The 26,311-nt window shown below is 47.0% G+C and overlaps 2 protein-coding genes across 20 annotated transcripts in view; both read left to right on the plus strand.

Moving 5' to 3' along the window:
- MSI2 (musashi RNA binding protein 2) overlaps positions 1–26,311 on the plus strand; it is a 208,188-nt gene that overhangs the window by 71,638 nt on the left and 110,239 nt on the right. For all 19 annotated transcript variants that reach the window (XR_009279293.1, XR_009279294.1, XM_058854566.1 and 16 more), the window contains exon 6: positions 518–610. Coding sequence is in view for 17 of the 19 variants with exons in the window: in XM_058854566.1 (XP_058710549.1) it covers positions 518–610 (93 nt within the window). In the remaining 2 variants the exon portion in view is untranslated. The remainder of the gene's footprint in view (positions 1–517; positions 611–26,311) is intronic.
- The window catches only part of HEATR6 (HEAT repeat containing 6), a 340,544-nt gene that overhangs the window by 71,609 nt on the left and 242,624 nt on the right, over positions 1–26,311 (plus strand). The window lies entirely within an intron of this gene.

Consider the following 26,311-nt stretch of genomic DNA (forward strand, 5'->3'; position numbering starts at 1 on the left):
CTGGAGGATGCTGCGTCGGCAGCTCTGGCTGTCTTTCATCGTTTGATTATTTTAAAAGTAACTGTGCAAGTTCCTTTTAAACTGACCCATGGAAAGTTAATAACACATCGCTTCAATTTGATGTAATTGCCTTTTGCCTGCCAAAGAGCATTCAGCCTGTCTGTAGGAAAAGGAGGGGCAAAAGCACCTCTGGTTTGAGACAGTAGCTATGAAGATACAATGCTTGGACTCCTTTTTCACTTATATTTGCATTGAGAAGCACAATAAAAATCATTTATTAAAAAAAAATATCCGGGGGCTAGAGTTGTTATTGAGAGCCTTTACTCAGCCATCTCTCAAATAAAAACAAAACAAGACGGAGAAAGAAGTATCTAATCAAATTGAATTGAAATTGCTTTTGTAAAAAAGTATTCTCATCATTTGGGTTAGGGATGGGATCTGAAGAGTATTTCTTTTTTCCATTTATTGTTTGAAATAATCTGGTTAAACCATATGCTTGTCTTGTAATTTCTTACAGATGGTCACAAGAACAAAGAAAATATTTGTAGGTGGATTATCAGCTAACACAGTAGTGGAAGACGTGAAGCAATACTTTGAACAGTTTGGCAAGGTAAGTTCTGCCCAAGTGAGCACTACAAAGTTGTTCTTTCTTGCCTTTGTTTTTAAAGTGTGTTTTGAAAAACAAAAGTGCATTGAGGACTGAGCTCAAAGGAGGGCCAAGCTTTTGCCTTTCTGTGTCATTTCTTGAGGCCTAAGGGATTCCTTTCCTGTTTGTTGTTTGTGTGTGTACAACATTGCCAACACTATTTACTTCCACTAAAGAAAAAAAGCATCACTAGGAGGTGAATCTGTGTCTGTTCAAGAAGAATCTGACCCTTAGCTGAAGGATTACACAGTAGTCTTCTCCATAAAATCAGCCTTCTGTTAGTCCTGATTCCAGTGGCAAAAAAGGGCAGATAGACGTATTGGAGAGCTCATTAATTTGTGAAAATGCCTGAAGGAACCACGTGAAAAGCAAGAGTAATGTGGAAGTCACTAGAATATCCACTTAATTTCTTACTAGAAAATCCTTCTGCAAGTATGTGCAGAATGCTGGCATCATTGAAAAAAAACGAACCAAAAAAAAAAAAAAACCCAACAAAACAAAAAACCAAACAATCCCCCCCAGCAAAAAAACCCTCACCAAAGCCCCAAAACAAACAAGTTTATGCAGAGAAGGAGATCTGAGCCTTGCCAGAGTAGTCTTTGCTGTGATGTACCAGCTCAAATCCCACTGTCCAGGCTTTGGCTCAGTGACACTGATTTCTGTGGAGCTCCCCTGGATCCCCACAGCTTCTGAACGCTTGTTCAGGAGCGCTACAGGTGATGAGCTCGTGGAGCTGCCTGCTCTGAGAACAGTTTGTGCTGCTGCCTTCTGCCAGCCCCACTGTCTGCGGGACCCCATGAGTTCCAGCTCCGTGGGTTCCAGCCTGACAGCTCGATTCCTGTCTTTTGGAGTGCAGCAATCGATGTTTTAGATGCAAGATTGCGTGAGGACACAGCAGGATATCCCAAAGCAAAGCAGTTCCCATTCCTTGTAGTTAGTTTATGTTTCTTTTATATGCCCTGGAAAGCCTGAGCCAGGCAGGATTTTGTTGAGGGCTGAGGAGGCGAGTTTATAAATGGTTCCTGTGCTGGATTGATAGTTGTTTTGCAAACCAGTCATTTTATTTTCAATAATAATCTTCGATTCCGGCAGGATGTTTACAGCCTGCTGAGCCTTTTATTAAAGGATTACATGAGCTTTTGGATGTTTCTTCTGTAGTTACTTCTAATTGCAGAACTCCACTAACCTGTATTTTTCAAGTTAATAATAGTTTCAATATAAGTGCTTTGCATATTGTCTGGATGTTGTCTTAATATAGGCTTTTTAATTTCACCATCTGGTAGTTTCATGCTTGCAGTTTTACAGTCCCTGAGAATGCAGCAGCCAGGCTGTGTCTTGGGAGTGACTGGGGATTTGGGACGTTTTGGTTCTGCTTTCATGCTCTGCCATTCTTGAGACAGCTTAGCAGAGGTTTGCCTTCCCAAAGGCAGTACTTTGGAAAAATCAAGTGTTTTTTTCAAGTGTCTTAATTTTGTGGGCTAAAAAATTTAAGGAGCTGAAAATTGTACAAGTTGGGATCAAGGTAGGAATGCATTCCCATGTCAGCACAGCTGGGGTTGTCCCGCTGAGGCTGCGTGTCCAAGAACTAGAGCTGAGCTCCTGCAGGAGCCAGGCTTGCAGGGCTTGTCCTGTCACTGCAGGTGACCTGTTTTACAGTCCCCTGTTCCAGAAGATCCGCTGTGGAGAGTTTGGTGAAGCTGGTGGTGTTTGGAGCAGAGGATGCTTGGCTGTGTGACTGTGACTTGACCTTGGTGGAGGTGTTCGGGTTCTCTCTCTGGCACTGCTTTTTATCAGCAGGGACAGTTTGGTTTTGGGGTGTTTTGAGGAGATTCTGCTCAAGGCTCTGGTTGTCAGGGGGTGGTTGATAACCCTTAGAAATGGGGAGCTGTGGTTCAGCTAAATTAGAAGACTTGGTAACTTGCTGTGGACATTGGGATGCTGTGTTCAGATACCGTGACCCAGGACTGGTGCTGCAGGATCTTGCAGGAATCAGTCCTTCTCCATCCCACTTCCCTGCCCCTCTGGGACTTCTGTGCTGAGATCAGCCCTCTGAGGCAGGGCCTGTGCTCAGCACTCAGCCTGGCTCTCCAGTTGGGCCATTTCCATGCACACAGTGATCCACATCGATTGGCCAGCTCTGCCTTTGCTTAGAGCTTTCTTAAAATAAAACAAATTGCATTACATAATTAATGTGTGAGGAGCCGCCCATGTTTGATAAGAGCATCTCAGGTGATTTGCTCTTTGAAACGCTGAGCTTATTTATCGGCGTGGAAAAGATTGCCTGCCGACCGCTGCGATTCCTGAAATCGTGTTTGTACTTGCTGTGGAGAGGAGCTTTGCAGCCAGGGGAGTTTGTTTGGTGACTGGAAGCAGTTCTCAGAACACAGGATGTGGGGACAGCAGCCACCAGCCTTGGGGCCAGGCGGGCTCCCTCGTGTAACTGGAGTTGGAAGTAGAGGGGCAAAGTTTGAATTTGAAACTGCAGCTTTTTGAAAAGTCAGTGCCAGAACCTTTGTCCCCAAGAAAAGGAAAAGCTTTAGTAAACCCACCAGTGAAAGTGCTTGATGATACAGCACCCAAAGTATGTGGTAATGATAATTCCTGAAACTTAACTTGTAAGATTTCTCATAGTGATTAGTTTTTCTTTCCAAAAAAGCCCAGGAGTCCCAGATTTCCTTTTGGCAAGGTTGGCATCCTTAGCTGCCTTAAGCGGTGGAGGAAACTGGGGAAAATGACCCCTGAGTGAAGGCAAAAGGCATCACAGAAGGAGCATGGAACAGTGTAATGAGCAGCCTTGTGAGTGCTTAGAGCTGCTGAGGCTGGTCCTGGGCACCTGCGGCTGTTTGGGGCTCCCCAGAGAGGCTTGGTGGGGTCTGGGTGCTGAGGAGGGGAAGGATTCTCCTTCCAGTTGTTTCAGGGAGCAGAATCCATGGAGGAGATGAGAAGGCAAAGCTGGGAAAATACCAAACTAAGCCATAAGCATTTACAATTAGAAGAAGGAAAAAAAAGCCATTGTGTTACTCCAAATCCTGACAGTCTGATGCAGTTGTTTGCAAGATCTTCTCTTGTTTCAGTTTCAAACATTCTTACAAACAAAATAATTCAATGTCCATGTTGACCCATTCTGGGCTCTGCAGCATTGCTCTTGTGCTGGGTGTGAAAAGCTGCTGAGACCAGGCTTTAAAAGAATTTAAATGAGAAGTTTTTTAAGCTGAGGAGGTGCAGGGGGAGCTCAGTGGGGCTGGCATTGCTCCCCACCGAAGAGGCCATGCTACTACCGTGGGCAGTGCTGTGGCTGCAGGTCTGCCTGTTTTCTGGCTGTCTGGAGGGGTGGGAAGCGTGGAGCTCTGAGACTGGGACATGATAGAGCATTTAAGGCATCAGGCATCATTCAAAAATGAAAAAAATGCAACAGACTCCTCAAGGCTCCCCTGGAGTCCTGCAAGCAGCAGAGGAAAGCTCTGAGTGCTCATGGGCTCGGCGGACATGCATGTGCTGCAGCTCGGAGTGCAGCACACCTGCATGTGCTGCAGCTCGGAGTGCAGCACACCTGCATGTGCTGCAGCTCGGAGTGCAGCACACCTGCATGTGCTGCAGCTCGGAGTGCAGCACGGCCCGAGGGCAGGGAGGGCTCCAGGTGTTCCCCAGGTGCTGCTCCCTGCACACAGCTCCTGTGGGAGCAGCCCAGGCCTTCGCCTGCACCTTGCAATTACACTTCACATGGCCAACTGTGTAATTAGTTTGGAAGACTTATGCCTAGTCATTGGTTTATCCTAATCGGCTTTGGCTTTTCCCAACAACAAAGTGAGCTTATTTTCCTAAGCTGAAACAACTCTGCTCCCTTTGTTCCTCTCTTTTATTGTCTCATTCCTTTCATTCTGTTTTACTGCCAAAGTTTTGTTTCATTAGGCCTACAAGTCATTTCCAATCCAGTGGGCTGCTACAATAAGGCCTTTATAACTCAGCTGCCCTGGTTCCCATGTCCCTTCTGGTCCAGAGCCAGGACTTGCTGTTTGACATGGGATTTTAACCCTTTGGCTGCCCCAGCTGCTGGTTCCCCCTTGGGGCTGAGCCAGGCTGAACCCCTGATGAGCTCATGGGTCCTAATGATTGTGTGCAGCCGTTAATTGATAGGCTAATGGGCTCCAGGTAACGTGTTTGGGCCCAATTATGGAAACAGAATTCTGAGCAAAAACCTTACTGTAATGAGTTGTGGTGGGAACAGTCCTTGGAATGAAAAAGCCACTGTGCCCTTCCAGCAGGGTGGGAACAGAGTTCTGGTGAAGGTATGTTCCAGTTGTCCTGAGCTGTTAGATCAGCCTGTGTAGGACTGTTCTTGTAGAAAAATCATGTTTTCCTGTGTAGCAGAGAACACAAATTTAAATTTACCCTTTTTTGAACCAGAATGATAATGTTTGAAGACGTGTGAAATAGTTTTGTGGACACACAATACTTTTCCATATTGCTATTTCAGAATACTGGAGGAGCAGTCAGTGCTGATGGGGGCGGCCCCAGATGTTTTACTTTCAATCTGAGAGCACTGGCTCTTCAATTTTCCTTTCACAGCAATTCTGAAGTGACTTTCAGGGAAAGGGGTGCTCTGGCATTTGTTTTTTATTTCAAATTTCTGGATGAAATTGGACCAGACCAGCACGCATTAATTTTGTTTTGTGTCCTGGCTTGCTATGAGGTCCTTCAGACCTATCATAGGCATGTTTCAGCTCCACTTGGAATATATTGCTTCCTCAGGAATGGCTTTGGATTTGGAAATTTTGAGACAAGACAGAATTTCTGTATTACTTGTGTGGATTTGAAATGTTTTGTACAGTCACTTGTTATTTCCTGTGAGATGCAGAACAGACCAATGGAATGATAATAATATTTGGATTCTGAGTTGGGTTTTTTTTCCAGGTAAGAGAGAGAAGGTGCCTTCTCTCACCTGTCCTGGCTCCAGGCACACCTCCACAGCCCCATGGTGCTGCCTCACAAGGAGCTAAGGCTGGAAGCTGTGAACAGCAAAACATGAGAACGAGGATTTCCTCCTTTGGCTGTACCATGCCCTGCATTATAACATGGACCCTGGTGCAAACAACAAGCAGTTTAACCTTTGAAAAAATAACCTTTGTAGCCAAGTCCCTCTGCATTCTCTGTGTAAGTGTGTCAGGAGGGAAGGAGGTGGGATCCACACTGAGGATTTCAGCCTCATCGGGTGGTTTACAGAAATCGCTTCCTCCGTGCTCTCCTCCCTGACAGCTGTGAAAATATAAATCAGGAAAACAGGAGAGTAAACTCCTCCTTGTTTGGCCAGGCTGTCTGGGTGTGAATGAGTTAATGCACTGCTGTGGTATTAAGCACTCCAGTGGTTTACTTTTCCCTGAGACCTCGAGTATGGCCTCTGAAGATGTTTTTACAATAAAGTTGTTAGCATGAGAAAAGGTGCTTTTCTCACCACGGGTTCATTTTGGGGGGATTTGGAAGTCTGTGTGGAGCTGGGGCTAAGGCCAGAGTCAGGAGGTGCAAGGAATTCTGCTTGTATGAAAGTGAAAGCTTAGTTAATTTAGCCTTGGCAGAGGGTTTGAATTGTATTGTCACCTCAGTTGGACATTGATATGTAGATTTAACGGTCAATAGGAGACATGGATGGGCTGTCCTTAAAGCATTTGCTTTGCAGAAAAGTCATTTTTCGGTTTGACAGATTGCTAGCCTTTCACATTTTTCAGTGCTGTATTTCCCAGTTCAGTACTTGGGACTTGGTTATGTTTTATGAAACGAAGGGACAAATTTGGGCTCTTACTTACATTGTAGTCTGTAATAGTCAGAGTCCCCTAAACATTTGTAATGTGCAGTAAAACAGAGAATGTGATGGCTTTTTTCTACCTACTGCTGCCTTCAGTGTTCCCTTCCAGAGTAACTCCAAGCTCTAGGCCTGCTGTGGAGCAGCTCAGAGCTCATCCTGTTCTTGTTTCTAAGTTATCTGCATGTACAGCAATAAACAAACACGTTGTTGTTTGCAGCGCCTGAGAAGTTTGGGACAAGGAAAAGCAGAGTTTTGGGGACTGTTCTGTTACAGGAGCAGCATCTGCCTCCTCCACACCACTACCTCTGCCCTGTGCTCATGCTTTAAAATTCCACTGCTTCCACATTTCCTTATTTCCGTGTTACCTCCATGATGTTCCAAAGTATAATGAATGTTCCTTTAAATTTTAGCTTTGGCATGTGATGAGGGATCTGGGATATAGGGGTCCCTCATGGCCTAAAGGACATTTTATTACTTCTTTTCCCTCCCACACGTGACTTTTTTTTTTTTTTTTTAAACAAACTGAGAAACTTGATCATTGCTTAAAAAGCAGCTACTCTTTTCATGCTGCCAGTGAGAAGCTGTGCACAGGAAGTCAGTTTTTAGGTGGTCTGTAATAAGCCACATGCTTTGTGGAAGTGGTTTTGTTATAAATTAGATGTTGGTTTCTACCTGGGTTTTATGAAAAGAGGAAATGTTAAGGCGGGATTTGTGGGCACAAAGGCAGTATCAGAGCCCAGCAGAAGTTTGAAGTACAGTTTTATTTCCTTTTCTCCTCTGGTTGATGAGGTGCTGAGGAGGCTTCGTGCTGTAGCACCACAGCCTGTGGGAGATGAGTGAAATCAATCATTATTCAGGGGCTGTTTGGGGAGAGAAAAGTTAAACGAAAGTACTCAGGTTTCCTCCTCCAACATGCACGTGAATATTTTGTGTGTGTCTTTGTGTCAGTTTTACAGCTGAGCCAAACGTGTGGTAATGATCCATATCCTTTCTGAGACCCCAAGGAAGTCAATTTTGGTTTTCACCCCCGCTTTTATTCCTTACAAATGCAATAGGCTATATAAAATCCCTAAGAAATTGAGTTAATCCTGTTTGGTAACATCTTTACATTACCCTTGGGGCATTCTTGGATTCAGCCCCAGTGAGTGGGGTTGTAGATGTAGAACTTCCCTGGAAGGAGATGATTTGGATTTGTGCTGCTGTGGTGGCATCTCTGAGCCCCTTTTGGGTCCCTGGGTCTGGCTGGAGCTCTGCCCCAGCAAGCTGGGCTGAAAGCAGAAGATGGTAGTGTTAATGCTCAGCACTAGGAACCAGGTAAAATATCTGATGGACATTTTCAATATCTGCTGTGAAATTGCATCAGATTCCACTTTGGCACTTGTCTGGCAGTGCAGCCTCCCGGACGCTCCAGGAGTTATTTATAGGTGTAGGTGCTGCTCCTGCCATCCCTCCAGGGCACTGCTGATCTTTGAAGAGCTGGAGCTGAGGGGCCCAAAGCTTGGCTTTGGGAAAACCCATATTTTAGCACTGGTTCTCTAAAGAAAAACCAGCAGCAGTTACTTAAACCTGGCATGGTGTAAGTGGAACCCGCGCTCTGGTCCCGGCTCGGGGAGGCTCGTGGCCGAAGGGAGCTGGTTAAAACAGAATTGATTGGAGAGTCAGCACTCCATCAGTGCCATCATCCCACATAATGGATACCCCAGCACTGAGTGATGGGATGGGAGACGTGAGCGTGTTTTAAATGCAGCTCCAAGCCTGGGCCACAAAGAAAAGGGCTTTTCAAAGTGCCCAGCAGGAACTTCATAGAAATTGTTCCAAATGTGGAGAAGAGCACAAGTTACTGGGAGCAGATGTAATAATGCTTTTTCCTCATGGAAATGAATGGCCATATTGATCAGTCCTAGAGGTGAAATATCTGAGTTTAGCTCACACATGGAATGTCAAGAGGAGACCAGTTTAATTAAGTTAATTCTGCATGGATAGAATATAAAATACATTTGATGCCCATCATACACATCTCTCTCTTTTAAGAACACTTAATGTATCATTTTCTTGGGGAAAAAAAGTGCCTGCCCGTGTTTGGGTAGAAATGGAGTAGTGGCCAAGCATGAATCACATCAGTCCTATGAACAATTACCATTCCTGGTGATACCTGCCAGCCCAGAGAGGGAGAGTGGAGTGGTACAGTATATGTATGTATAAATATAACTGCAGAAACGGGGACAAGGGCAAAGTAGCTCAAATGAAGAGCCAATTAAGATAATCTAAGCAGAATGAGGATTAACTGCCTTTTAATCTGAAGGGTACCCAAAATGCTTGTGGCCAGTTCAGATCAAACAAGTATTGTCTATGTTAGGGACAACCCCACGACCAAACGAGGGGTTTGGGGTGAACAAGAATGAACACGGGGTGTTCACCCCACTGCCCGGGGCACGGTGGTGTTGAAATGGTTCTGTTTGGCATGGAATGAGCCTCTGTGCTGTGGTGTCACCACCGTGGAAGTTTGGAGGAGTATTGGATATGTCATAAAGAAATGATTGCAGGTATAAGGGGAGTTAACATCTCACAGTTTTTCTTTCCCAGACAGAGGAAAGCACTTGCAGCTCTGTCAGGGAAGGAGCTGCTCTGTGTTTTGTTTATTAAAAACAGTTTAAAAAACATTTTATTTAACCATTTAGCACTCGTTCCATTTGCTGCTGCTCCAGGTGAGGCACCTGCAGTGTATGTGGTGGGGAAAGGGAGGCACATTTGCACCTGTGTTCCTGGAGACTGATCTTAAATTCCATTAAACGGGAGCACATGCAGATTCCACTTGGAGCATCCGATTATTCTACTGCTGGCCTGACAGGGTGTGTGGGTGTGTTACCTGAACTGGGGTGGTTGTCAGCTCGTGCTGGGTGTTTGTTGGGAACAAGGGGTGCCCAGAGCCAGGGTTGAGAACAGGGGGTGCCCAGGCCCCGCTGGCTGTGCCCCCTTTGCGGGGCAGTCGCCGTGTGAGCGCTGGCTCTGCAGGTGAAGGTGCCTGTGTTGGATCTCTCTCTCTGCTGAATGGTTTGGTGAGTTCAGATCCGTGCCATGTTAATTGTCAGGACTGGGAGGGTGGGAGCAGATTTCACCGGGGGCAATGGAAGAGATCCAATGAATTTCCACTCTGTTTCACTGCTTGGCAAACCAGCACTTACTGTCACTTTGCATAAATAGGTTTATTTCAGAGGGTCAGCCGGCACCACTCCCCCCTTCCCCTGCTGGCCCACCCTCCCCTGAAGGAGAGGAGGCCGAGGAGCATTTAATTTCCCCAGCAGCAGGTGCTTGTCATCCATCTGAAGAAAGCTGCCAACATCTGGTGCAATTGCCTCGGCAAACGCAGTAACAAGGCGCCTGCAGTTCAAACGCAGAGAGAGCATTGCCTCTTTAATGATAACAAGCTGTTGGCTTCCCCTCTGAGATGAATTCATCTCACAGATGTTTGTCTAGTTTTGGCAATCTTATCACTATAGCTTTGGTGATTATGCTCAACTGGAGACTATTACTATAAAAGAAGTTTGAACTTGTTCCATTTTTGCATTATTTATTTATTTAGCCATTTATTTCTCCGCTTTCTGGATATAATTTGTATCAACAACTGTACCATTGGTCCCATTACCCAAGTACCCTCACGATTTGTATTGCATCTGCTGAACAGTAGCTCGCTACTTGACTCCCACCGCTGGCAAATGTCTTTCAGCCACGCTGACGTTTTTAACATTCCCCATCAACAGCTTTGTGGTTTGAACCCTCTATTTAACACTACATTTTCTGGGATTACTTGGCGCTCGCTCTGTCTGTTCTCTCTAATAACTGCAATATACTCACTATTTCTGCAAAGCGTGAGGTGCCAGGAATATTCTGGATATTCTGTTTGGATGGCAGCACTCTAGTGACCTTGGCAGGGCTTTGTAATGACAATGCATGACCGTCTTCATTGTTGGATCTTAAGCATTTCTAGCCTCGGTGTGATAGTACAGAGCATGGGGACCTGCAGGCTGAGGGCTCCAGTGCCTGTTTGCTCTTGTTTGCTTTTCTAACATGTCTGGTTTTTTTAAGGAGACAATTTCTCCCCGAACGTGTGGAATTATATTCCGGTAAATAGGATTTATTTTTGGAAACGTGCTTGTGAATAGGTGACTCATGCCTGAATGAAGATGTGTCACTGTTGGTGGGGACACCACGTATATGATTTCTTAGGCTATAAATAGATGCCAGTCCAAGTACTGGTGACATGGTGATGCTTCCCACCGACTTGTTAGCTCAGCCTGGCTGCTGAGGAGAGTGTTTAGAGTGTCAGTCTCTCCTGCTGGAGCAACAATTTCTGCTGATGCTTATGGAATAACATCAATAGATTTGTGAAATCCTGGGAGTACTTTAATTGGCACAAGCACGTTCCCGTGATGCCGTCACAGAGTGTACTCATGTTTCTTCTCTCATTGCAGAGGTGGAGAAACTGAGTTTTGGGGTGTTCGGGTGCTTGTCAAAAGCCGGGGTACCACCTGCAGGGTCCTGAGACTCAGAAACTGGGTTTGCTTATTTGTTTCTATTGCTGGGGAGTCTTTAGCTAAATACACAGGATCAGAGCTCACTCCCATTTTCAGATCCTGGAAGTGGCAGTTCCTTTTTCTCGTTGTTGATGCTAAACTGTGGTTCCATGTTGTTGATGTTTGCTCAACACCACTTACCCACCAACACAGCACATATGGTTTAATGGCTGTCTTTTTTTGTGCCTCTGCTGTAGTTACAGTATTATTAAAAATCCATTAAATTTTGATGTACATCATAAAGTATGTGCTCCTGTGAATGTGAGTGCAGATAATTATTTCTGATGAATAAACCAAAAGGACAAGTATGTAAGAAGTTCATCCTGCAGCTTTCAATTTTCATTATATACATCTCCTGCAGGGGCAATCGTTGTGATGTTGCAGCTGGTTATTTCTGAGGCCTGGCTCTCCCTGGAGATGGATGATGACAGTGCAAACTTGAACTTGCATGAGAGCCAGTCATTTTGTGGGCATATTTGTAGATAAGTGGTTAAGCAGGATGGTAGATAAATGGTTAAGTAACCCTTGGGAAGGCAGAGGGTGTGAAGAGACTGCGACACAGCAGCGACTTTCTCCGAGTTGGTTCCTTGTGCCTGGGCTTTGTGGAATCTCGGAAAGTAACCCAATTATTTCTCATTAGAGTAACCCAGAAACGTAGCAACAAACAAGGTGTCATTGCTAAAACACCACCAGGAAGCCAGGCGAGCTCTTCTTGGTGTCCAGGGCCTGAAGCAGGCAAGGGAATCATTAAAAATAATGCATTATAGTGTCCATAAAGTTTCCTGCAGTATATAATGGCCCACAGGGGCCTCACCTAGTTTTCCATATATGATATGGTTACAGCATCTCATTAACTTTCCCATAGCACCAAATACACTTCTCTTGAACACCCCCTTTAGGCTTCACAGGTTTTGCCAAGTATTTCCTAATAAGCAGGAGCTTCAGTGTTTTATCATGCTTGCCTTTTATCCCCACTGGGCTGAAGAAGTACTTGGCCTCTCTCCTGCCCCTTTAATTTCCTATTCCTGACTGCTCTGGGCAAACCCAGATCTGTCAGGGCCCAGTCCTCTACCTGAGAGGACTTCCCTCAGTTTTCCCAACTCTGGTTTTAAGAGTTCCCTCTGCTATTTCTTCTGTTTAAGAGCACGTCTGCACACAGGAATTAGTCTAGCACACAAACTCTTGCAGAGACCTTGGTCTTGGAAGTGCCACACAGCCCTTAACTATCCCAGATGAGAAAGCCAAATAAGTTCTAGAGAGATCCCACCAAATCCTTTGTACCTGTGGTTTCTTTGTGCTTGGATGTTAGTGCTAAAGCTGTGGGCTGCGTGTGGTGACCTGGCTGCTTTCTGCCCTGGAAAGGCTCCTTCAGGGCTGGGTGCTGCTGCAGGTTTAGCTGAGCTCAGGTAGGTTGGTCCTGAGGGAAGATGATGTTTTGAGCTGGTGCGGCCATCAGATGAGCTCAGGGATCAAGGGAGGGATGGGGTTACGCCTGTGCTGGGTTTAGGAGTTCAGCTCTGCAGACGTGGCACTGATTTGCTGTGTTATTTTGGTCTTATTCAGGTCCCTGTCTAAAATCTGGGACTAATAGTGTGGCTTTCCTCTTGCTGCTGTAACTGCAGGCTGTTCCAAGGGGGCTGAGCTGGCTGCGTGCAGCACCTTGCAGCGACCTTGATCAAAGTCACAGTGCTGCTGCGAGACCAAATGATGACAAATAAATTCACCTTCATGCAGTTTAGTCTAGTTGGCTTTGTTCCTTCATCCCTGATCCTCCCTGCAAAGGGTTCTGTTTACTTTCCCTGAAATGGAAGAGGCCCTGCTACACACTCCTCTTTCAAAAATAAACCTCTGAAAAGGAAAACAAAAGAGAAGGAACAAAAATCAGACATTGTCCGATTATACAGAGCAGATCCTGATTCTGAGTTCCAGGAGCTGGAGCCAGAGGTTTGTTTAAGTGTAACACAAATTCTACCATTTTTGGATGGTTTGAAACTCTCCGCCTCTCCCTCCTGTACTTTCAGAAAACAATCAAAAAAAGAGAGCTGCCTATCCTGTCAAAAAGAAGAACTGCAGAGATTCAATACTCAGGATGGCAAAAGCAAATGAAGGGACAAACACTTCCCACCTTCATGCTCTGCCTCCCTGAGAGTGGCCTCGGAGCTGTGGGGTCAAATGCCTTGCTGGCATCAGCAGATGCATCTTCAGCAGTTTGCAGTCACGTTTCTGAAGTAAATAAGCACTAAATGTTGGTTATTCTCACCCTCAGAAGGGCCGAAAAGAATAACTGAAAACCTCTGTAATGCCCGGACTGTGCTGTGTTCATCAATAATTAGGATACAGGTTCCTGGTGGGAAGTAGGTTTTGCGCGTGGTTGACTCACAGGTCATGTTTTCCATTTTTTGCTGTTTAAGTGGAGAGGTTTATATACTATTCTTTGACCTAAAAACTTGCTCTGCAAAAGGTACAGAAGGTGCAGGCTGAGATAATGCATCTTTTGGGACTGGAGGCTCACTTCTGACCTCTGTTTATGTGGTGTAAATCAAACTGGGGTAGAGCTGTGCAAACAGGCCAGGGCAGCTTGTGCATCAGGGGCCATTCAGCTCTGCCATGGTGGTAATGCTGGGTGAAAATGCTGCTGCCCAGTGCAGTTTTGCCTTGGCCTGTGGGGATCAGGGAAGGGCTCTAAAAATAAAAGAATTGGAGGTAACTGGAGTTGGTTTGCACACAGAGCGTGTGAGTGAATCTGGGCCAGGTGTCAGCAGCACTGGAGCTGTGCTTATCTACATGAGCTGTGAGTTGGACACTTGGTTTTGAATAGTGGGGGCTGTGAGAAGCATCTTTAGGAAGAAATTCTGCCCTATGAGGGAGGTGAGGCCCTGATACAGGCACCCAGAGCTGCTGTGGCTGCCCCTAGAAGTATCCAAGGCCAGGTTGGACGGGGCTTGGAGCAACCTGGCATAGTGGGAGGAGTCCCTGGCCCTGGAAGCGAGTGGAACAGGATCTTCAAGGCCTTTCCAACCCAAACTATTCCACAGTTGTGTCTCAGCTGAGTGAAGGGTCTGTCTGTGCTCTTCCATGTGCCATTCTCTGACTCCTGTGGCCTCTCTAGGCAGGGCTGGAGTGTTGGTGCTGGCAGCCACAGCCCCCTCAGCGTGTGCAGCCTCCAGGTGCAGTTGCCTGTGTGCCACAGCCTGGGCAGGAATCCTGTCCCTTGCTCAGAGTGCTGCTGAAATATTAATGCAGAACAAATCATCCAGTTTAAACTGAACATCAGACAGAGGAGGGAGCAGTGGGGTGTGATGCTCACCGTGGTTTGTACGGGGAAATGTGCCTCCACTGCTGCTGGATCCTCCTGGCACAGTGCCCCAAGCCAGGTGGGCAGGAGGAGGATCTGTAGTAACCTGGTTCTCTTAAGTGCTCAAAGTTTGGGTCCTTAATCCTCCCCAGCTCCTGGGAACTAAGGTGGAATGAGAAAAGGAGCGTTGCTATTTTGCATCATCTGTGACTGATTGGAAGGGTACTTGGAAAAATTTAACTGCTCTTGGGGTTTCTCACACTGACTGTTTAAATCAGTTATTTTTCCCAGATGGTAAATCTCAGAGACTTCCTCAGCAGCCTGGTAGTAATAATAATACTTATATAGCACTTTACATATTCCAAGTGCTGTCCAAAAGCTGATCTGTCTTGTCTTCTGCAGTGATGTGTAGCTAAACTTGAAGGATATTGGCCTGAATTTGTAGTTGTTTATCAGCTGTCTATGTGTGGGTGAATTTACTTTTCTGATGGCTTGTACCATGTGAGTAAACTCATTTCTTCTGTGGATCTTGACATTAATTCCAGTCTTTCATCTTGGCAGTGGAGATGATCTTAAAGCAGAGCAGAGAAGAAGGATGTCTTTCTGGCTATTCACTGCAAAAAAGATGAGCACAGTTTTGGAGAAATACTTCAGCCTGTATAATGTGCGAATGAATGTAGACCCTGACAAGGAGTGTGGTTTTTCCCTGGGGAATGACCTGGCTGCCGTGTGGCAGAGAAGCTGCTGTCTCTCTTTACGTAATCTCTCCAAGGCTTTACTGTTCTTTAAAGGTGTTTCCAGAGAGCGTTAGGCGTGGGCAGAGGGAGCAGGTTTGCACACCTGCCTGCAATGAAGGAGTTTGTTTTCATTCCCCTTGATGGTTTATGACAGTCCCAAGGACAGTCTGTGCCATGCAGAATTGTCCCTCAGGCACAGTGGTGCTGGAGCTCTCCTCACCCAGCCCTGTGTCCCTTTCTTGGTGTCACCTCGGGCAGGTGGGACCCAAGCGGAGCCGAGGGCTGGCACGGGCAGGATGTGGAATGTGGAGGCACAGGGGATGGGTGAAGGCTTGTGGGAGACTGGAGGAAGGAAAATATCCTCAATGAAAGGGGCCAGGGAGAGAGCCAAGTTCCTCGAAAGAGGACCTTGCAAGGAAGGCGCAGATGACATGAAAAAGTAATTAAAAGGAAAGCCCTAATGGGACGTTAGGGGGAGATGCAGCTGGAACTTGAATAAGCAAATGTAAAGAGGGAATTAAGTTTGTAAGCTTTCCTCCGAGGAACTGCTGGGGAAAACAGGGCAACAGCTTCTGCTGATGTAAATCAGCATTGAGCCCGCTGCCAAAGAGCTCCAGCCTGCGAGAGCGGCTCATTTGATATTTGCTAGTCCTAAACCTGGAAAACACATGGGGAAAAAGGCTGTGGCGTTCTGCAGAGGTGACATGAAGGACACTCGATTCCAAAGTGAAGGATATCGACTACAAAAACAAACGGAAACTGTCAGTAGTGTAGTTTGCCTGGGGCAAATTGATAGTTTGAGATAAGTAATATTAATTTAAGTGTATAATGCTTTAAATTATCTGGATAATTTAATCTGTGTGATTTTAAAGAAATGATTTATCAGCTCTGATCTTGAATAAAAATAAAATAAACCAAATGAAACAAAACCCTTCAATTAATATTAGCACTTTCACTCTGGAGAGTAATACACAGCAGAGACATTTATTTTTAGCTGTGAAGAATTTGCATGTGTGTTTCCAGATGTGTTTTCAGACTTGGTGCTGCTTAAAATTCAGCTACCACAGTACATAGATCCCAATTTTCTTTTCCGTAGCTTTTTGTCTCTGCCACCGTGGATGTAATTTTTTTTTTCTTTTTTTCTTCTTTTTTTCCCTTTTCTCCCAGCAGAGGTGGTGGAGGGGGGTGTGATGATTAAGGCAGCCAGTAAGTCTCTTAGCTTCCTCTGAACTTTACTCCCTCTGCCAGGAGTGACCTATTTAGATGAGGCCCTTTGATGCAGTTGGGGAGGTCAGGTGAGGTCAGAGCACTGGCCGTGCCAGAAATCCCACAGATGCAGGAAGCCAGGAACTTCTGGAGGATGCGGGTTGATGCAGGCAGTCGTTTCAGCGCGTTCTCTCTCTGCGTGTGCGTTTGTTCTCTCTCTGAATCCCTGGAACAGAGCGGGACGGGTGCTCTGCAGTGCAGAGAGCGGCCGGAACGCCCCTGCGCTCGCGGAAGGGCCGGGAGGGGCCTGGAGCAGGCACAGCACGGGGGCTGAGTTCCCTCTGCTCCACTCAGGGATCACTCAGCAGATGCAGATGGCAATCCTGCCTCCCCAGCTCCTCCTCCCCGGCGTCCTCACAGCCTCCCAGCAAGGGGCTGTGCAGATGTGTGAGATCCTCCAGCCTCTTTAATTCCTCTAATTGCCATGTGGAAGAAAGGGAAGGAGGAAGACTGCTCCTCTCAGCTCGGTTGTCCCAAAGTAAAATCCCATCTGAGCAGCTTAAAATAGATGGTCAGCTGGTTGTGAGGGCCGGAACTAGCCCGGAGAGCATGGCATCTGTCTCCCAGGAATGCTGCCTGGTCATCAGGCTGGATAAATTAAGACTGGAACTGTGTGTGTGAGAGACAGGCTGCAGTGGGGATGGGGAGCAGGCCGGAATGTCGGCACGGCTGCCGTGCTCCTGTCCTCTGGCATCTGCCGGGAATCGATAACTCAGTGGTCACGGACACGACATCGCAGCGTGGCTGTGCCGATGCTGCTCCTGCCCAGGGCTGCCCTGCCAGCCTCTGCCTGCGAGGCCACTTGCAGTGGCACATCTAATAACTGATCCAGCTTAAAAAGTCGGGGGGGAAAAGATTATGCCAACGATACCGGCACAATGACCAAGTCTGTTTTTACCTTCTGTGCTTTCCTCGGTGCGCTGCTGCCTCCCTCCCGCGGCCGGGCTGGATCCAATGGCAGTGCTGCTTTTCCTCGGATGCTGCACAAAACAGATTTTTCTAGTGGCTGAATTTAATCACTTAGATGCAGAACACTGATAGACTGAATCAATTTAATTCCTATTGCTCATGACTGGGAGGGGAGAGAGGGGAGGAGGAAGGTCATAACAATTTAACAAACAACAACTTGGCTTAAAAACATTACCAATAGGTCGTCAGTGTTGGTTTTCTTTGGGTTGGGGTGGTTTTTGGGTTTTTTCTAAACCTGCCCAGGCCAAGAAACATGGCAGCCTTGGGAATGGGGGAACATTGTGCTGTGCAAGGTGCGAGAGGTCATTTATTGGTGTGTGAGGTCTGAAGTGCTGGGGCTGCCACAGAGCTCTGGGATCAGCTCCATCAGGGAGAAATGATGATGTTCCCCCCTTTTTGTTTTTGAGGGAGCTGCTGGAAAAGGCATCTCATCTTCAGGCCGTGAATGTCTGGAATGGCACGTGGTGTCTGAGCATTTGTTTGCTTCAGAGCATCTCAGTGCTGAGCTGCAGGGTGCCTGGGTGGTGCCAGAGCTCTTTGGGAGGCTCCAGTTACCTGCTGAGGCGCAGTCCTGCTCCGAGAACAGAAGGATTTAATTGGAAACAAAGCAGTCTGTGAGTCTTCTTGCAATACAGGGCCCTGCTGCTCCTCGGGTCTGTTGCACTTAGAGTTGTACCCCTTCCATACGAAGCCCAGTGTTCCTATAGTGCCTTTTCCAAGGGAGTTGGCTGTGCAGAGCACAGGCTGTGCAGGTTCTGTACAGCCACTCCCTGGTGCTTTTGGGATCTGTTGCAATGCAGCAGTCCCTGAAGATAAAGCTCCTGTGAAGAGGTCCCCAGGACTGGCCTGGGTAAGCTGTCGATGTCACATTCATCTTTAACAAACATCCAGCCATCTCCAGAGAAATCCCAGGCCCATTAGCCAAGTGCCAGCCCTGGCTGCTGTTCCAGAAGGATCTTTAGCAGTTTCTTGTGCAGCTCTTGCCCCTCTGGGTGCTGCAGGACATGGGTGACGCTGTCACCTCCTGGGGTACCTCGGGAGCGATGCTGCGCCGTCCTTCACTCGGCTCCACCTGGGTGCCAGGGCCTCCTGAGGTGCTCTCCAGCTGGACAGGCAGAGCAGCACAGCCCTCACCCAAGTGCTGCCATCCCCAGTGAGACGCACAGCAGTGCTGGAGTAATGAAAGCAAACTTGGCCAGCCTGATGGCAAACTTGGTCGCCTGCCACAGCTATTGGCCCATATGCACAGTGGTAAATAAAAGCTGGAGCTGAATTCCTTTCAAGTTTTATATAATGTTCTCTACAATATGGAGCGGAGTGGGGAATCCCTCTTAGGAGTAGCTCTACCAAAACACAAACCCGAACTTCTCTTCTGCCAGGGGTTGTGCAGCAGGGTAGTGACGTTGTTACAGAGCAGGGAATTCTGAAGTTCATCACAGCCTCCCTGCTGCTGTGTGAGGCTGTGGGACCTCCACAACCAGCCTCAGCCCTGCCCCAAGCTGGGCTTTGGTGTGCTGGTGTTCAGGCTCGTGGCAGGAGATTGCAGAGGAAGGGCAGCCCCCGTGTCCAGGCAGTTAAAGGTGTTTGCTGCCTGCTCTGCTCTGTCTGGAGCCTGGCACTGCGTGCGCAGCTGAGCAAGGACGTGAACCAGAGCAATGACAGAGGGAGCAGAAGGGGAGGAAGTTCAGCTGCGCTAAGCGATGGTCAACTTAAAAATAGACCCATCTATTTATAGCCTTGGCAGCCCTCTGCCCCCCCGAGTGCTGCAGCCTGTCTGCAGTCGCATCTCGGATAGATACAGATATATCGATACGCACACATCCCTGGGCAGAGAGACCCTCCCGCTGCCCTGGGGCTGCCACACAGCGCCTGGACCCTGAGGGTGTTGGGGAGCCTGGCAGCAATTTGGGTGCTTTGTCCCTTCCTGCCTGTGTTGTGACATGCCCAGCTCCTGGGTGGGTGGCCTCGTGCCACTGCTTCTCTTACAAACCCCTGCTCATAAAATACCTGCTCCTAGTGGAAACGTAATCAAATTAAATCCTAATTATATGGGGCCCCAGGACAAAGTTATGATTTTTTCATATACATTAAAAAAAAAAAAAGGGAAGGAAGTGTGTCTAAGGGCTATTTCCTTTGAGACTGTCTGTCCAGCACTGAGGACTTTTCATTGTCTGCATGCCTATATCCAGTTTAATTCTATGACCTATAAGGCAGGGTTGATATTTTTGGTTTTTACTTGTACAGTCCCTTGCATGTTCAGGCCTGACCTATTACTGGTGTTTCTGCAATGGAAATAATCAACAGAACAGATAAGCTTTGATGGATGGCACTGTTGGCCAGAAAAGCCAGCACCTCTGGGAATAGCAGTGGTTTTAGAAGGCTCCTGTGGCTGTTCTGGGATGTCACCATGGTACCACTCCAGTCTTCCAGCAAATCCTGAGTCTTCCTCAACATATTTGTACCTCAAGGCCCCTTTGCCTAAATCAGACATGAAGTTTAGGAAGACTTTGTGAGGGAGTTTCTTGCACTTGACATGAAACCAACTGATTTTATTCCAGGGAGCATATTGAGGGGAGATTAATGGCTCTCCATATACAACACCTGTAAGGGCAGCTGTGGGTTCTTTTTGGGCTTGATTTTATTTTATTGGAAGACTGATTCTATTTTAATGTTTCAATGTTAGGTTTCCAGTTCAGATTCAAAAGCTGAAGCTGCTCTTTCCCTCAGCAGTAGGCACTTAAGGGTGGAATTTCTGCTTCAGTTTTCAATCTCTTGTGCTTTTGTCATTTTTTTATCACAACCTTATGTGTTCTTTAAACAGTTTTTTATTTAATCATTTATTCTTTTAAGTGAGCTTAATTGTATAAAGATTATCATGCATAAAGAGACGTCTATAATTAGAAGGGGGGATTGGTGCTGTTAGACAGTGTTTTAGTGAGGAAAATTACAGTGTTCATAAACTGTTTGGAGAATGGAGGTAGCATATATTAACACTCAACAGGTTTTATGTAATCCTAAGAGAGGATTGACTCTTGCTCACTTGGATGAGTTTTAAGCTCTTCTCCAAGCTTAGTGGTCCCCTCTCTTCCTTCTCTTTCTCCTGATGCAGAAGTGGAAACAGCCCTGTAATCTGCTTTTCCTTTTTCCTTGAAAGCAGGAATTACTAAAAATAATTGACGGTTTTATATTGGTCAGGCTGTGAAGAGATTTGCCTTTGGCTGCTCCACTGCCCTGACTCTCCTGTCCCTCACTTGTGCCTGGTGAGGGACCTGGCCCCGTTCAGATGGACGTTCCCTGGGGACAGTCCAGGTGATTTCCAGCTCCAGGGATTCAGCAATGGGATGCACTCAAGGTGGCTTAAAGCGTCCTGGGATTCTTCCACACTGAGTTCTGGCCAGCTCTCCTGGGAAGAACACGTCACCACTGCTCCTCTTCTTACTGGTGCCTTGTGTTAGAGTGTGTGTGCACAAAACTACAGATAAACACACAAAGCTGTTGTGGTGCTCCGTTCCAGGTAGGGAATTGGTTGGGAACAATTCCTCTGCACATCACTTGTGACCTGAAACGAGCAGGAGAAGCCGTGTGCCATGGCTTGGCAGCCTGCCTGGATTGTCAGAATTTCTTCTCCCTCCATCTCCTTCATTCCCCATTGAAATGACACGGCCACAGGGGACCATTGATTTCTGCTCTCTACATTGTTAATGAAAAATTCCTTGTTGGCTCCTCGTTCTCTAAATCCTTCGAGACAGCTGCAGCAGTTCAGATACTTCAGGAGCAAACATGTCAGGCTGGGTGATGTATGACTTAGTGAACTTTAAAGAGACAAAAGGGTCAGCTTTGGTTGGCCATAAACCCGAGTGAGGCTCTTATCCATGGGATGATTGCATTTTCTGTAGCCAGTTTGCTGAGCATATTTTGATAACTCAGTACACAGTTTCCATCTCTGATGGCATATGAGATTTATCGTGGTTCTTAATGTTTAATAATTGTATTTTGAAGTTCAGTGCCAGCCAAACAAGAGCCATGAGTCTCAGTGATGCTAAATAAAGCCTTCTCACGGTTTCCCAGGACTCCACATGCGGTCCTCGTTTCCTTCGCTTTGCCAAGTTCAAGCCATTAATTTTGAGGGAAGGGAAGTATTACTTTTAGATCACCTTGTAATGCTTTGTTACCACATTTTATGTTCCTGGACAGCACGGTAGTGGAACGCTCTCCCTTTATGAAGTGCAGGGTGTGCAGATGGCAACTCATTAAAACTTTAGTGATAATCACCCTTCCTATGGAATTACCACTTAAATCTGGTTACTAGAGGAGGAGGAGCAGTGTCACAGAAACATGCTGCTTCTGGGTGATTTAAAAGCATATGGGATTGAGTGTTTTATGTGTGCCCCTTGTCAGGAGCCCTCAGAGCAGATTGCCAGAATTGTTGAGCAGTTACAGTTTAATGGAGGTACAGGAGCTTTTGCTCTTGATCCCTTTGACAGTTGAGCTGTCGTCTCCAAGTGCATTTGGGAAAAAAAAGTCTTTTGAATACAGCTTTTTTGCAGAATAAATGGAGGCAAGAACAAGTATGTGAGGCAGCTGGTGAGGAGCTTTTTGGTCATTTCAAGGTTGGGAAGCATTCTTTGGGGAGCGATGCATCATTGTTACACGGCCTCAAAGCAAAAAAGGTACTTGCTTGCTTGTCCTCACTTTGTGCAGATGGTAAGAGGAATGGTCCCAAGGGCCAGCTGGGAGCTTGGAACTGCCTGGCAGTTAGAAAAAATATTTGGATTCAAGTCTCAACGCTGCCACAGATTTTACTTTGGGACTTTGAGCAAGTCGCTTTCGTCTCTGTTTCCCACCTGTGGAATCTGGCTGAAGTGTCACTGACTTCAAACCATTGGAGATTGTGAAGTATTTGGGTGTGAGCAGGACTGAATATTAACTGTGAGTAGAGAGAGGGTCTTGGCATGTGTTTTGAGACATAGAGCTGTTGAGTGTAACTGGGGAGGTTCTGATTTCCAGAGGCAGGTAACGATGTCTCCTCTTCCAGGCAGCTGCATCCAGGTAAAGAGGATACCAACATATTTCAGTCTAAAAGTGTCTAAAAAGCTCTCCAAATAAATCACCTTGCCTGGGTAACTTGGGTGCAGAAAGGGTGGGGATTTTTTTTCACTGTTCTGAGAATTCATGTTGTAGTGTCCCCATGTCCCCTGTCTGCGTCTGCCTTGCCATGAGTTTCCCTGGAGGGCAGCCAGTGGCTGGGCTGTGCTCGCCGCTCCTGCTGCTGGCTGCAGGTCTGCTGGCACTGTGGGGTGAGCCACCAGCCAGAATTTGGCCACTGTTTCCTCTGAGTCACATCTGTCTAGTCTTCACCTAAAGCAAAGAAGCTTTCCTGCTTTTTCAGAGCTGCTGAGCCAAACGCCGTGCCCAGGTCTGTTCCCTGCTTGGCTCCCGCCACAGCGGCCTGGCTGTGCCTCGGACAACGCTGGCCAAAGCCTCACACCTTGTGTGCCAGGAAGGTGGGATGCTTGGGAGAAAAACACCAAAATGTTTCCAACAGTATCCTGCCTTCAGTCGGCTATTAGGTGGGAAAACCTTGATGTAGGGGGGGGACACAACAAGGTCTCTTAAATATGGCCCTTCCTTCTCATTAAAGCTGTCTTTGGGTTGATAATTTTCTGTTTAGTGCATTTAAATGAATTCCTGATTCTGTCCTTACATCCAGCAGAGCCGGACTGTGGCTCAATCCCTGCCTGGCACTGCCCTGTCACTCAGCACCTTGCTGGGGACTGGATTTAAGTGCCTTTAGGTGCTTCTTGCTTAACCCTTAGTTCATGTTTTGCCTCGCTGTCAGCAGTCACACCCTTGCAGCCTGAGTCTGTCCTGGCAGTGCTGATGGGGATGATTCCCTGGGCAGCCATGGTCCTTCTGGCACCGCTGCAGGGATGTACTGAGGGTCTGAGAGCAGCTTTGCCCTGCCCAGACCTCTCCTCTGACCATGGGGTGGAACCAGGAGCTGGATCTGGTGGGTTCCTCGATGGACAGACGGGCTCCCCATGCTCTGGGATCGGCCTCTTATGCTCTGAGCTCATGCTTCATACTGCTTTGGATTTTACAGCTGCATTTTCAAAAGCAGGCCAAGGCCTTTTTTTTCCCTCTCATCTCCTCTTTAACAGCCACCTGAGCTGTGGGGGACACTGGGCACATGTTTACTGGTAAAGTGTTTCCCACTGGAAATCGCAGGAGAGTTACTTGCACCGTACTTGAAAATACCTGACTAGCTTCACCTCATCTCCCCTCTGCCCCTCATACCTCATGCAGTGTTGCAGATTTTACATTCAGTGCCCTAAAATTTAAATGCATGTCATTTATCTGTGAGTTCTTGAGGGAACCCAGCTGTGAGGAGCACTGATGGATGCTGAGTGCTCAGCATCGTACAAACCTGGGCAAACCAAAGGGTCACAAAGGGTTTCTGATTTGTGTATTCATATGCAGGACAGTGAAGAAGTGCAGAACACACCCTCCTGGAAAGGTTTCATCTTTTGAAGAAGGCACATTAGCATAAAAACCACACTAACATTTGTGTGCGTTTGCTCCAGTACAAACACACGTGTTCCTCCACAGCAGCCGAGGGCTGCTGTATGCATGCTGGAAGTACTTAGTTCTGCTTTATTACTACCCCTATCCCCAGAAAAAACAGAAAAAAAAAAAGAAACAGAAAAGAACATCTGCTAATGCATAGCTCAAAAAAAAAAAGCTGCAGAGGAAGGGCCACTCGCTTGGCTGCTGCTGAGGTTGGTGAGAAGTTCAGGGAAGGCGTCAGGGCTGGGCAGGCGTGGGGAGCCCTCACTCCCAGCCACAGTGTGCTCGTGGCCCTGCATGTTTGGGTTGATACATGCTGATGGTTTCTATGTAATAATAGCAGATGCAGATTAATTTTTAATAGAAATCCGTAACAGCTCGTGATGCTGGAATATGGTGTCTCTGTTGACAGCTGCTATTTTTGGTGGCAGCAAACCCTGAGGCCTTTGCAGTGCTGCCGTGTATTTAGACACTGCTGTCTGCGGAGGGGAAGTGGGGCTTGCAGCAGCTCTGTGAGGAAAGGGATTCTTCTCTCTGATGTAATGGAAAACTTCAAAAGTCTGGGGTTTGGTCCAGTGATTTCAGTACTTTGCTATTAAGTTCCTTTGTGTCTCCTCATCTTTTTAAGTGCATTTAGCTCCCAAGTGCACAGATGGGGGCGAGTGGGAGTGATTTAAGCAGCGACCACCCCCCCTGCTTTTGGGTGCTCCAGCAGAGGTTTCACTGTGAAATGGTCTTGGAATGTGTCCAGGAATGCGCTGGGGATTGTAAGCGCAGTGTTTTGTTTGGTTTTGCAAAGGAAGCTCAGTTTACCTTTAATTGTTTTGTGCATATTTCCAACAGATGCAGTTTATTTTCTTGTCAGTGGCTGCCTGTGCTGGGAATGCAGGAAGCTGGGAATGTGGCAGGCTGGATGCTTCCATGTCCTAGGCCAGAGCAAGACCTGCCTTCTCTGCCTTCTCTGCCTTCTCTGCCTTCTCTGCCTTCTCTGCCTTCTCTGCCTTCTCTGCCTTCTCTGCCTTCTCTGCCTTCTCTGCCTTCTCTGCCTTCTCTGCCTTCTCTGCCTTCTCTGCCTTCTCTGCCTTCTCTGCCTTCTCTGCCTTCTCTGCCTTCTCTGCCTTCTCTGCCTTCTCTGCCTTCTCTGCCTTCTCTGCCTTCTCTGCCTTCTCTGCCTTCTCTGCCTTCTCTGCCTTCTCTGCCTTCTCTGCCTTCTCTGCCTTCTCTGCCTTCTCTGCCTTCTCTGCCTTCTCTGCCTTCTCTGCCTTCTCTGCCTTCTCTGCCTTCTCTGCCTTCTCTGCCTTCTCCCAACATCTTGCACATGGCAGGTCCCCAGAACTCGGCTGTTCAATGCCTGGCTGCTAATTGCTTTAGAAATCATCACTTTCAAGCTCTTGGTGGGGGACTTTTGATTTTTATGAGGCTTTTTTTGGAGAGCAAGAAACTTTGATGTAATTTGAGTGTGTTGGTGCTGGGCAGTACCTGGTGCTCCTGTTTGCTCCCAGGTACCCAGAGCTGCCTGTTCCCATTGCCCACTCATATTTGCAGCATCTTTCTCAGTGATCTTTGTGGATTCAGCTGGCCAGGGATGAGTGAGAGCAGGCTCCATGGAGGGCTCCCACATCACTGTTCCTTGTCCCCGGGTGACCAGGGTAAATAGACACACAATATGTTATATATGCATTTAATAATTGCCTGTTCTTTTGCATTCCCATGTTCCAGCTCTTACTGTGTTTCAGTGACTTTTCCTCTTTGCCTGGAAATGAAAAGTCCTCTTAGCTGTTTTTCTAGGAATTGTTTTCTTCCTCTTCCTGATGACAGTGCAGAAGGTGGTGGAGTCTGATACTTCAAGAGAATGTGTGGCTGTTTCCAGATGCTTTCAGCACCTGCAGCAGTGGCTGCAGGGAATTCTTTGGTTTTTGCTGGGGCTGTGCAAGCCCAGCTTTTATTTTGACCCTGACAAAATTCTGCAGGACCCTTCCCAAGTGCTGTGAGCTGGTGCCAGCAGACACAGTTCCTGCCTTTCCTTGTGGAAGGGTTTGGCTCTGAGTTCCACTGACTCCTCACTCCAGCATTACTGGAGAGGAGGGCTGGCACAGGAATAATGGATGTTTCACAGTGAAGGTGAAGTTTGCAAGTACCCTATGTGCATGTAGCTGCGGCTGTCATTTATTAGTCTATCAAGAGGGTTTGTTTTCCCAAATAACCCTCTGAATTATTCTGTGTAATTAACTCATGAACTTATTTAAAATGATAACGGGGTAGGGAGGAGGAGAGGAAGCATTGTGGAGCTTAGCAAACCGATAGGATTGCATCACTTTTCCCCACTGATCTCAAGGTCGTCTCCAACAGCTGTTCCAGCGTAATTACCCAGCCCAGGCTCCATGGTTGGAACAATTGAAAAATTACAGGGGTCACTGGCTTGGTGTCTTAAATTTTAATAAGTACATAAAAACAAAGTGCTGA

This window comes from Poecile atricapillus, chromosome 21, assembly GCF_030490865.1.
Source record: "Poecile atricapillus isolate bPoeAtr1 chromosome 21, bPoeAtr1.hap1, whole genome shotgun sequence".
NCBI classification, from domain to species: Eukaryota; Metazoa; Chordata; class Aves; order Passeriformes; family Paridae; genus Poecile; species Poecile atricapillus.